Consider the following 12,451-nt stretch of genomic DNA (forward strand, 5'->3'; position numbering starts at 1 on the left):
AATCGATTTAATTTTGATATGGGTAGTCCCTTAAAGTCACGAAATAATTGAACAATTATATGGCGATATATATTAAAAAATTCATCGAACATATGCCTAAGCTTATTATCTAATCGTATTGTTGTAAGTAACTGAAATTACGAAACATTTAATAAATTTTTGTTAGTTAAATTATTTCCAATTATAGCACGCTTATGAGTATAGTCTGTTATATCACTGGATATTTCCATATTGACTTTAAATTTAGGCTTTTGTTCTCCGAGGACAATAGATACTTGAAAATATAACTGAAATCAATTGAATAAAAGACCAAAAGTTAATAGAAAACGTTTTTCGCCTGTTTTAATATCGTGGATCTAAGAGGAGTGGATATAGAAACATCATTGTATAAAATTATAATAAACAATTATCTTGGATTTACTGTCATAAGTCAAAACAATGATTTATTGGAGGCCAATTGAGAGTAGGTTGGTTTCATTTCATACAAGAATACAAGGAACATGATTGATTAGTCAATTTCTTTGCATACCCATAACTTAATAGAATAGAATATCAATTTCAAAACGCAGCTAGCAAAAAATACCTTAAAATTATTTCGCAAATCTCCTCAGAAGATTCATCCAAATAGGGAGGTAAAAATTAAACCAATTATTACCGAAAATCCCTTTCGCTGCTCATAAAAGGATACCACATAATTGCCGCATTTTAATTCGTTTTAATTGTATAGTAAACAATAATGATAATTTCCAAATATCAGATTAGATGAATAAGAAAAACAAGAGATTTGGTATATGAAAATAAATAGATTGTAATTCTAAAATGCCCTTTATAGAGAACATTTCAATATTATTTCCTATCGGGTCGTTATTAACAGGGAAATATCAATCGTTTACTTGGAAAAGTATTTATTAGTTACAAATCTTGTTTACTTCAGATAACTATTACTCGAAATAAATCGAATATTGCTCCTCACCAACATTTGTAAGAGGATTGTTACATTTTTGATTACAATAATAGTTTTAAACATTATAGAATGGCGGACGAAAGCATAACTCGAATGAATTTGTCGGCCATCAAGAAAATAGATCCATACGCAAAAGAGATTGTTGACTCGTCATCACATGTTGCATTTTACACTTTTAATTCGGAGCAAAATGAATGGGAAAAAACTGATGTCGAAGGCGCATTTTTTATTTACCATCGAAATGCCGAGCCATTTCACAGCATATTCATTAACAATCGACTAAACACAACATCATTTGTGGAGCCAATCACCGGCAGTCTGGAGCTGCAGTCGCAGCCGCCCTTTCTTCTGTACCGCAACGAACGCTCCCGTATCCGTGGATTTTGGTTTTACAACAGCGAGGAGTGCGATCGTATAAGTAGCCTGGTTAATAGCTTGCTGCTAAACAAGGCAAGTAACGGACAGCAATCTGGATCATTGCTGGCATATTCAAAATCGGGCAGTTCAAGCATATTCAACATGCTTAGCCAGGCTCAAAAGGAATACAATGCACAATTAAATTGTCAGTCCCAGGCTGCGAACACAGTTGCACAGTCCGAAAACGTGACTTCCCGTAATGTATTGAAGTTCTTTGAATCTGCAAAGCAGGCTACAGTGGAGGCGCAATTGAATCGGCCGCAGCCTCTTTCAGTCGACCAGTTGGAGAAACAACAGCGTTCTGTTACGCCCATCGAGGCGCATTGTCAATCTGCTGCAAGGGACGGCGAATTGATGGGTTCTTTAAAATGTCCATTGTCACCATTTCCAACGGCCTCAACATCGTCTATAGCTCGGAATACTGGAAAGCCCATCTCTTTCCTCAGAGATGAATCACCAGCATCGGCTTTGCTTGCGAGCGCAGAGGCCGAGAAGTGTCTCAGAAGGCTGCTGGTCGGGGATAAGCCTGATGCGAAGCCGGCGCTTATGCCGCCAACCATGTTTGATGTGCCGAGTGTCAAACCAGAACCAGAGCAACCATATTTGCCACTTAACTCTACGCAATTCGTACAGGCCTTTACTTACCTTATTCAGAACGACAAGGAGTTTGTCAATAAGTTACATAAAGCCTATATCGACGGCTGTTCAAATTCGTTAATTGACTCGAACACAACATATCAATAAAATAAAATAATTATTTTGGCGAAAAAGTAGAAAAAAACAACCTCTTTCCATTTGAGTTACAATATGCAAATCCGATTTTTCAATAAAAAAATTATGGATATTATTACATACTGAGGTAAAACTAATGTGTCTGCTGATAGTCATTCAGTGTCTCAGGATCTACCAGGATCTCAATATTCAGCATACTTATATGAAAGGTTAACTTTCTATATATAAAACTGTTTGTTCTGATTTCGATCCGATCGGCTTGAAACTAGTTTTCAAAGATCTTCACTCAAATTCATTTGAAGGGCTTTTTGGCAAATCCGAGTTAAGGGTTGAAAAGGCCATGTTTCAGAGGGAGGCGCATTTGCAAAGAACTTAAGAACAATTCGTTGGAGGCATAGTTTACACTTATTGCATGTAGGTGTGGATAGAAAGTGAGGATTTTTTGGGGGAAGCTTTAAGTTTCGTCCCAACAGTCTTGAACGTTCTAAGAAAGGCTATAAGGGCGTAGTTTTTTCATCCCATCAGCTTTAAGCTCTACAGTGATTTAGATGCCAAATTGATCAAGAGGCCAAACCATGATAAAAGAGCCAAACCTCGTGAAAATCGGATGGGAATTGACCGAGTTATTGGGATGAAGAATTTTTACCTATGCCTATATAGGATATTTGAAGGTACAATTTTCACATGAATTTTGGGCAGGAACAATATTTCCCGATTTAGATGAGAAAATGATATAGAGATCATCTCCCTGTGATTTTAAAATAAACAAGAAGATGTTGGCACGGCAAAAGCTCATCCAGCAGCTTGACAGAAGTTATTAAATGTTGCTTTGTGGGAAATTGAGAGTTGGAAGCCAGGCGTTTGAGATGTGTAAAATAAAATTTATCGATTGTAGTGAAGTGACACCGATAACAATCCTCCCGTTTTGCCTGTCGATACTTTCAAAAGTGTTATCAATTATTATGTACATAGCTCAATGTTGATTCAGCATTGTTGAGAAGATATTAAGTAAATTGACAAAATTAACTAAATTGCGGTCTTGTGTTAAAACGTGAATAGCACATTATATAAATATACACGCTTCTGGTCTGTACATAACTAGTAGATTAACTTATTTGTCTTTTATATATGGGGTGTTCGAAGAGTATGTAATTAACATACACCAAATTTGTGCACATTGTAAAATGTATGTATGCAAAAGTATACATAGTTTACAATGGCCCTTTATCGACCCAGAGGCACCTTGGCACGTGTTATCTACGCCAAATTTCATAATGACAACTTTTTGGAGAACTTAGATACCCAACAGGTAAATATCTATAGATAAACACACCTGCATAGTGTTTTAAACATATGTAAACATATGCCATCAACATATGTATGTACTTATTAATATATATATTTATATTGCAGTGGTACTCTTTAAACTGCGAATTACCTCAAAGATTCCAGTCGAAATTTGTTGCCCTTAAGCAGCCCGACACAACCACAATACGATGGCTGGAACGTGCAAAAATGCTGTCTTCAAACATTTGGCTGCATTTGTGGCATGCATTGGCCAGGTCTGTTTTGCAGATATTTATGACGCAGACCGATATCAACGGACTTTTAAAACGTGGTTCCATGTTCATTTTGTCAGAGGAACAATTCTGTAAACTTCTGGAGGCGGGTGGCTTTTTACCCAAATCTTTCACAGAAACGGTAATTTTACTTGGTGACTTGTATAAAATTAAAAATGACTAATTATCTCATTTAGATAACGCTTCTAGATATCGGTGCTGGCGACGGCGAAGTCTCGCTGCGCGTTGCAAACAGCGTGACCGAGCTTAGCAAGAATGCCGTGTTGCAATTGTTTGCCACTGAAGCTAGTTGGACCATGCGAGAGAGACTTAAGAAACTTAACTTTAACATAGTTACCGAAATAAGTGACCTACATAGTGTAGATTTAATTTCTTGCCTTAATGTGCTAGATCGATGCTACGATCCTTTTCAACTATTAGCAGATATACATAACGCGCTGGCTCCTACGGGTCGAGCTGTGATTGCGCTGGTGCTTCCATACATGCACTATGTAGAGACAAATACATCGCATTTACCATTGAGGCCACTGATGGATAATTCCAAAAGGAATGGCCGTGAGTTATCGTTTGAAGAAGAAGCAACAATGTTCTTGGAATTACTAGAAAATTGTGGGTTTCGCGTCGAGTCCTGGACAAAGGCCCCGTATTTATGCGAAGGTGATCTGCGACAATCATTCTATTGGCTGATTGATCTTATTGTTGTAGTTTCAAAAAAATCTACCTATTAAAATATTTGATTTTTATACATTACAATAAATTTTTCATAAATACTTCTAAGTCTAGCAAAGCATATTTCAATATCTATTATGAAAATTATAAATGTACAAATGCCTGTGAACAACTGTTCTGAAACCTTATTGATAATTATTATTAATGAAGGGCTGGCCTGTTGAGTTTTTCGATATTAACGAAGATCCAATGTGCGTTGGAGACTAAATACAACAAATTTAGCAGCTAAAACTAAACGTAGGAATTCCAACTGCAGAGCGATTTGAAATGGTTAAGATTACTTATTAGGGTTTGTAGTTTTTTATTTATGATAATCTGGTTATTGTTTCTAATTAGCTTATTAAGATTGTTTATTATCTTTAGACTTAAGTTTTGAACGTAGCCCTCCTAGTGTACGCTCAGTACGAATTTATTGCAAATAATCGATAACTTGTTCCGTTTCCAATGATTCGATAAGAAGCGATATCGAAATCTGCAAAACTTGTAAGTTATAAGAGCTGGCGTCACAAAACAAAAACACAAATTCTAAACAACATGTTTAGAATAAGTAGAAAGAAAGTATCTTTCTCCGGTTTCTCGCTATAAAGCAAGGAAATAAACCAATTGGTATTGCCCATTAATTTAAGCCACAATTTTCTCTTCAAATACACGAACATTCTATGGCACAATATGATCTACAGTATTTTTTGATGGCAATGATGATGTCGCACGTTGATAATCAACTTAAATTAATCAGCTCCAAGGCTGATGAATTTTATTTCGTTTTTATTCTATCATATTAAGTACTTTTTCGATTCTAAAACGCGGGGGTACTAAGTTTTTCGCATTTGAAGTTCTAATAATTAAAAAAGATTTTATGCAATGCATTTTATAATGCATTTATTTTCGAAGAGAAATAGATTTAAGAAAACTACGTTTTTTTCCCCTTTCTTCAAAAGCTAAAAATTTTATTTTGCAGCTGAAACAAAAATGAAGAAGCGGATTATGTTTGTTGAGTGCGATGATAATTTTGAAAATTTGATTACAACTATCGATAACTCTGGTTTATATTGCACATCACTAGTTTGTATCTGTGGTGTTTTAATTTTTGTTAATATAATATGAGCTTAAACATGTTAGGAAATATAGAAGATAAATCTGTTGTGACAGGTTTTGATGATCTTCCATACTTTCCCGAAAACTTTCCCGGGAAAGTTTGTTGTCTTTGCAATCTTGGCGAGCGAAGTGCGCTTGGCCAAGGGACACTGATGCAACTTAAAGTGCCTTCTAGTTTTAAGGAAAGAAAATCCAATGAAACTGAAAAGGATCAGGAGAGTTTGCGTAAATTCAAGTGCGGGCTGAAAAATAAAAGTGCCGGCAACAGCGAGAGCACCTACGAATTGGACAAAATTGGCTACGCAGACATTGTAAATACGTCGGTGTTCTTCGACGACGAATTTGTTTACGTACATCGCATGTGTGTAATGTGGACATTGCGTAAAATCCATATAAAGGATCCTGATGTCTTTCAGTTTATAAGCCACTTATCTAGCTATTTAGAACAGAAATGCAGTTTTTGCGGACAATACGGAGCGTCGATTACTTGCAAGATGAACTGCCGGCAAGTGCATCATTGGCCGTGTTCTTCTGCAGCCGGTTGCCTGCTTATCTTGGAGAGCTTCACTGTGTTCTGTACGGAACACTTAAGTCAGGTTCCAATCATTTGTAAGTTGATAGGTTAATATAGATTTTCAAAATTATTTAAAGCATTTCATCCTAGGTACTGACAACAATGTGGAATGTCTAACGTGTTCCTCATTGGGCGATCTGTCAAAACTAATAATGTGTTGTTCATGTGGAGATCATTTCCATTCTACTTGCATCGGTCTGGCAAATTTACCTGGTAAATATGCTTATTTATAACTCTACAAAGTTCAATTCTCTCTTAGGCGGATTTTTAAATCAATTTCTGGCGTATGCATACATAGAGACATATAATACTTATAGGCGAATACCATGAAAAAAGTCGGTCTATAATCTATAGACTATAGTTATGCACCAGCCTGTTATACAAAAGAAACTGTTTTGCCATTAATGTTGTTGATTTGCTTATGATGTGCTTATTTTGTTTCTCTTAAAACAGTCATTTGTGTTTTTCATTTGCCACTTACCATACCAAAAACTAGGCGCATTTATAGTTGTACATCATAGTTAACATACAATATGATTTGAATATTTTATATTAATGAACCGATATATATTTGTATTATTATCTGTTAATAATAATAGATTCTACCTAACATATATTTTTTATTAGATACACGATCTGGTTGGAGCTGTGCGCGCTGCACAAAATGCCAGATTTGTAGACAACATGAAACTAATGACATCAAATTCATCAAGTGTGAACAGTGCCAAAAAATGTATCACGCCATGTGCTTAAGACCTACAATATCTTCGATTCCCAAGTATGGCTGGAAATGTAATGTAAGTTGATTATATCTATATATATACATATATATAACTGTTTCTCCTGACTGACTGATTTGTGATCAACGCACTGCCCAAACCGTAAAAGCTAGGAATTTGAAATTTACCATGTTGTTACCTTATGTGATGAAGGTGCACTTTAAGACGGGGGGTTTCAGGGAAATTCTACTCGCATGTGTGCAAAAATCGTTGAAAACGTTTGTATTCAACTTTTTTGGTAAACCATATGATGAAGTTTTAAGTATATATACGTATATATGTACATACATATGTTCTTAAAAACATACATACATATGTATGCACATGTGTATGTATGTACATGTGTATGTCTGTACATGTGTATGTATGTACATGTGTATGTATGTACATGTGTATGTATTTATACACACACACACACACACACACACACACACACACACACACACACACACACACACACACACACACACACACACACACACACACACACACACACACACACACACACACACACACACACACACACACACACACACACACACACACACACACACACACACACACACACACACACACACACACACACACACACACACACACACATACATACATACATACATACATACACACATACATACATACATACATACATACATACATACATACATACATATGTACATACATACATACATATGTACATACATACATACCTATGTATACACATACACACACATACACGTACATACATACACAAAAACACCAAAAAAAAAAAGCACTGCACTACTAGCTTAGCATGAAAAACTGAAGAGCCTACTTGAATTCTTGAGAATCGAGGAGTAGAGCACTTGGTAGAAATTCGTTTTATTCAAATTTTCAGCAAGCGACAAATAAGCTTGGTCTGTGTTTGGTATTAGAAAATAAACATGCATGCATACATATATACATAAATGCATACACACATGCATACAACCACACAAATATATATATATATATATATATATATATTAGAGTTGACTCTAGGTTCATGATTTGGCCTCTTGCTTAATTGCTTGCATTATTTATATTTTTTTAAACATAATAAACGTTCCACTGGCAAGGCCGGGCAATACCCGCTAGTAGAGAAAATACCTCTTGAAAATTTCACAAAACAAAAAACAAACGAGGTGTAATTTACAAAAAAAAAAGCAGGTTGTTTTATAGCTATTAAATTCATTTCTGTAAAAATCTGTAACTTACCACTTCTCTAACTTCGAATTGTGCGTTGATGAAGTCAGTCAGGACTGTTTATATATAACCATTAAATATTTCACTCTATTACTTAATACAATTAATTTCAGCGATGTCGTGTTTGCACAGATTGTGGGTCTCGAACACCAGGAGGTGGTAGTTCATCTCGATGGCACAGCCACTATACAATTTGCGACTCATGCTATCAACAGAGAAACAAAGGATTCTCATGTCCAATTTGCCAAAAGGCATATAGAGCTGCAGCTTATAAGGAAATGGTGAAATGCAGTTGGTGTCACAAGTAAGTAGTGAAAATAAAGTAAACCTATATTTTTTTAATCTCTTGACATTTTGGTGCATTAGATTTGTTCATAGCACATGTGATGAGGAAGCTGATTTGACTGCCTATCACAAGAAAAAAGAATATAACCCTGACTATGATTATGTCTGCCCTATTTGTAAAACAAGCTCAACTGCTACCCAACTTAAAGCCGTTGACCCGCTCGAACGATCCATTACAGATTTGCAAAACGCTGAGCAGTTTAATATTAAACATGTTGAAATCGAATCGTTAAATGGAAGAACATGTATTGAAGGGAACAGCGAAGATCCTCTGAAGTTGCCAAGCACTAAAAAGAAAGTTTGCTTAACTAACATTCGTGGCAAAGGAGGTAAGTTTGTGTTACACCGAATAGGAGCAATGTCACAGTTGGGAAAAAAGCGTAGCAATCGGGGAAAGGGACGACAACTTGTCCTTCAAACAGGCTCAAATGATCGTTACATAAGCCGTAATTTGGATACAGACCTTTCCAGTGACAAGAAAATGTTGTTGTGCTCGGCTCGTGATAAATTTGTACTTTCGCAAGATATTTGCGTAATGTGCGGAACATTGGGAATTGAAAGCGACTCCGTTCTAATCACGTGCGCACAATGTGGTCAATGCTATCACCCGTACTGCGCCAGTGTTAAACACTCCAGGGGCATTCTGCAAAAGGGATGGCGCTGCTTGGACTGTACTGTCTGCGAAGGTTGTGGAAAAAAAAACGACGAGGCCCGTTTGCTGCTTTGTGATGAATGTGATATTTCATACCACATATACTGTGTTAAGCCGCCTCTAGAGACAGTTCCACATGGCAATTGGAAATGTTCTTTTTGTACTATATGCCAGAAATGCGGTCGAAATCCAACCGAAAAAGTTAAGAACAGTGACGCGAGTTTGTCAGAATGTTTGCCCTGCGCAAGCCAAAATAGCTGTCCTATATGCAGAAAAGCCTACAGTGATGGGGAGATGATTATTCAATGTGAGCAATGTGAACAATGGTCGCATTTTCTTTGCGATTCAATAAACGCTCAGTACACAATGGAGTATTACGACAATAATGTCTACAAGTGTATGAAATGTCGTTCCAGTTCGAAGGCGATATTGCAAGTGAATGCAACACCTTTTAATGAAGATTCATTGACGACATCAAAGCTGTTACCGGAGGTGGGCCAAGGGGGAAAGACTACTAATCTCTCGGAGCGCAATATTCGGTTGCCAAACGAATTATTAGAGAGCACAGAAGCAATTCATTGGATCGATGGTGTGTGCTTAAGTGAAAATGGATTGAACATGATCAAATCGCTTTCAACTGAAATTAAACGCAAGAGAAAAATGCGTCAACCTACTTCTAATTCAAATAAGGATGCACAAAATGAAACAGTTGTGTCCGATGATGTGCAAGGCGATAAATACAAAGATGGAATGATTTGGGACAGAACCGAAACTGTGTTACCCGATGGATTTTCTATCTCTACGAATGATGATGGTGTCCAAGTTTTACGCAAAAAGCGTCAGCGAAATCTGCAGAAATTGGGCATCGGTGGGTTTTCAGTGCGAAATCGAGCTCTTAAAAAGGATAATGAGGATTCTGTGGATCAACTGAATGCCATTTTGGTTTTAGACAAAAAAAAGAAAATTATACGCAAAAAACAAAAAAACAAACTTATTGAAGCTTATCCGGCATATTTGCAAGAAGCTTTCTTTGGGAAGCCCCTATTGGAATCTGGCGATGTGGTAGTATACGATTCAGATTCTTCGGATGAAATCGGAACGACAATGAAAATGTTCTTTACACACTCGAATGAAAGAGTTTCCGATAGTGAAATAGCTAATAAAAATCCACTTAAGCCAATAAAAAACACAAAAGGTGAGAAACCGCTTCATGAAAACAAAAACATTTTTGGGAGCCAATTTTCAACAACTACACAGCAGAACAAAACTCAAATATCTGCTGGAGTTATAACTGGTTAGTTTGAACAGTGCAACAATATTTTAACAAATATTAAAGACAACACTTTTTTATGCAGATCCGTCTTTGTCAGATATTTCGAGGAACGCAGCGCCGAATATGCATGCTTTGGATTCAATGGTAAATATTTATCAACATTTTAGATCTGTGTAATAAGTTCTATTTGTTTCGCACAGACCTCCCAGGGAATTTCGGAATTGGATGAAATAAACGTTCCCATCAATTTTATTGCATCGTCCGATAATACGAAAAATGCTATAAGGTAAAATATGCTTAACTTATTTCAATTGTTGAAGGCCTTAATTTCTTTAATTAAAACAAATTGTAGCGTGTCGGCAACTTTAGTTGATCCTTATACTGCACCTCCACAATTAACTCAGGATCGAAAGTTCCAAAGCAAGCCTATGTTGCCAGCGAATAAGTTGTCACACATGCAAAATCAGCCAAAAACGCAAAATATCACAGGACAACAACAAAATGAGTTAAGAGTAGTCGAAGAACCCAAACCCACCGAAACCATAGAGTGCATAAACGTTGGTACACAAAAGACAGCTGAAAAAATGCGAAAAGATGAGGGTATGTAAATTAGTGTTACATGCGAAAACAAGTAAATATATAATTTGTGCCTACAGATCTTGGATTAATGGCCACAATATCTGCTGTTTTGTATGCTAATACAGAGCATGCAAATCTTAAGGAATTGTATCCTAATTGGACCGATCGTTGCAAGCAGATTCTTAAGAGATGGCGCTCATTATGCAACGAGAAAAAAGCACCATTCCTACAAAAAGCTAAAGATAATAGATCTGCATTGCGACAAAGGCGCGAACAGTGTAAAGTCAGCCAACCGCCGAAGCTAGAAACTAAGCCAGATGATGGTCGCTCTTGGAAAAATCCCCCTTGTAGGCCAAAGGAAGATCAATCAAATTTGTTTGGTAATTACAGTAAGTCTAATAATATTATTTTACAAAATTGAAACGCTTTCGTCCTTCTAAATAGTCAGTCAAATATAATTTGTATTAGATACGCGTTTAACCATTAATGGGCTAATATATATAACTGCTATTTTTTTTTAGAAAATATTGCTTACCAGCATTATTAAAATGATAATTATTGCTTTTATACAGATGGAATTGCGTATGATCACCCATCATGTTACATCGGGGCAGCTACCCACTCTACCAATTCCCATCAGCCGACGGAAATTTCAAATGAGAATGTAGTCGTTAAATCTGCAATTCAGAGGACTACTATGCATGCTGCATCATCATTGAAAGTATCATCGATGGAAACCAGAATGGAACATAATGCAGCTTATGAACCTGAACCAGTTGGTGATAAAAAGCTTAGAAACCTACTGCAAAAAAATAATTCGGAAACAGTGCTAAATAATTCAAACTCGGAATTCTTTTTGCCTAACGATGTTTTGAGACTTGGGTTGATACAAAATACTGCTTTAACGCAAAATAACCCGATGTTAAGTATGAGCGGGAAACCCCAACATACAGATATGAGGAGCCTGGAACATGACGGAAAAGCACACCTTGAAATTAAAATATCTGAATCACAGGAAGGAATATCATCGTCAGCAGTTGAACTAGAAAATGTCGGGTTTGGAGATATTTTAGGCGGATTCGGTGAGGGTGATGATGACGACTTGCTCAAGTCCTTAACATCAGAAATAGGCGATGATTTTAATATATTGGAATATGCGGATCCAGAGCTCGACGTTAATGTGCTCAACACTTTGGATTTTGAAGAAACCGAAAAAAACTCAGCCTGAATATACAATTTTTTCTCATTAAAAATTGTGTTACTTATTGGAGATAGAGAGAGCAAAATTTGATCTTATAACAACTATAATTCTTACTTCTTTATGATTAAAGATATATAATTTCAAAGAAAAAACAAGTGTTTTAGAGCTTATTACTGGCAGGGACTAGTGCTTATATTGTGTTCCACTCAAAAACTTCATGCTAGGTACACAATTATTACTCATTCCTCATTCCTAAAATGCTGATAACTTTGTAGCAATAATAATAATTATAACTAACTCAGTCTAA

General features: G+C 36.3%; 3 protein-coding genes across 4 annotated transcripts; all 3 read left to right on the forward strand.

Annotated features, from left to right (window-relative positions):
• Positions 1-988: 988 nt before the first annotated feature.
• Positions 989-2,154, forward strand: LOC115757849 (mRNA-decapping enzyme 1B). The gene has a single exon (XM_030698287.1). It carries the CDS (start codon positions 1,034-1,036, stop codon positions 2,123-2,125), a length of 1,092 nt encoding a protein of 363 aa, XP_030554147.1. The 5' UTR covers positions 989-1,033; the 3' UTR covers positions 2,126-2,154.
• Positions 2,155-3,081: 927 nt separating this feature from the next.
• LOC115771975 (methyltransferase-like protein 9) lies at positions 3,082-4,474 on the forward strand. The gene is made up of 3 exons (XM_030717898.1): positions 3,082-3,422; positions 3,527-3,814; positions 3,870-4,474. The coding sequence occupies exons 1-3, from the start codon at positions 3,330-3,332 to the stop codon at positions 4,419-4,421; spliced, it is 933 nt and encodes a 310-aa protein (XP_030573758.1). The 5' UTR covers positions 3,082-3,329; the 3' UTR covers positions 4,422-4,474.
• Positions 4,475-5,507: 1,033 nt separating this feature from the next.
• Positions 5,508-12,425, forward strand: LOC115760929 (histone-lysine N-methyltransferase 2C). 2 transcript variants are annotated; one of them, XM_030702507.1, is made up of 10 exons: positions 5,508-6,126; positions 6,182-6,304; positions 6,719-6,888; positions 8,208-8,398; positions 8,461-10,385; positions 10,447-10,508; positions 10,565-10,650; positions 10,717-10,964; positions 11,021-11,332; positions 11,516-12,425. In XM_030702507.1, the coding sequence occupies exons 1-10, from the start codon at positions 5,523-5,525 to the stop codon at positions 12,169-12,171; spliced, it is 4,377 nt and encodes a 1,458-aa protein (XP_030558367.1). In that variant the 5' UTR covers positions 5,508-5,522; the 3' UTR covers positions 12,172-12,425. The 2 variants fall into 2 exon arrangements, with proteins under 2 accessions (XP_030558367.1, XP_030558374.1); XM_030702514.1 differs by having other exon boundaries at positions 11,021-11,323.
• The last annotated feature ends 26 nt before the right edge of the window (positions 12,426-12,451 follow it).

This window comes from Drosophila novamexicana, unplaced genomic scaffold (genome assembly GCF_003285875.2).
Source record: "Drosophila novamexicana strain 15010-1031.04,08,12 unplaced genomic scaffold, DnovRS2.1 tig00000008-arrow-pilon, whole genome shotgun sequence".
NCBI lineage: Eukaryota > Metazoa > Arthropoda > Insecta > Diptera > Drosophilidae > Drosophila > Drosophila novamexicana.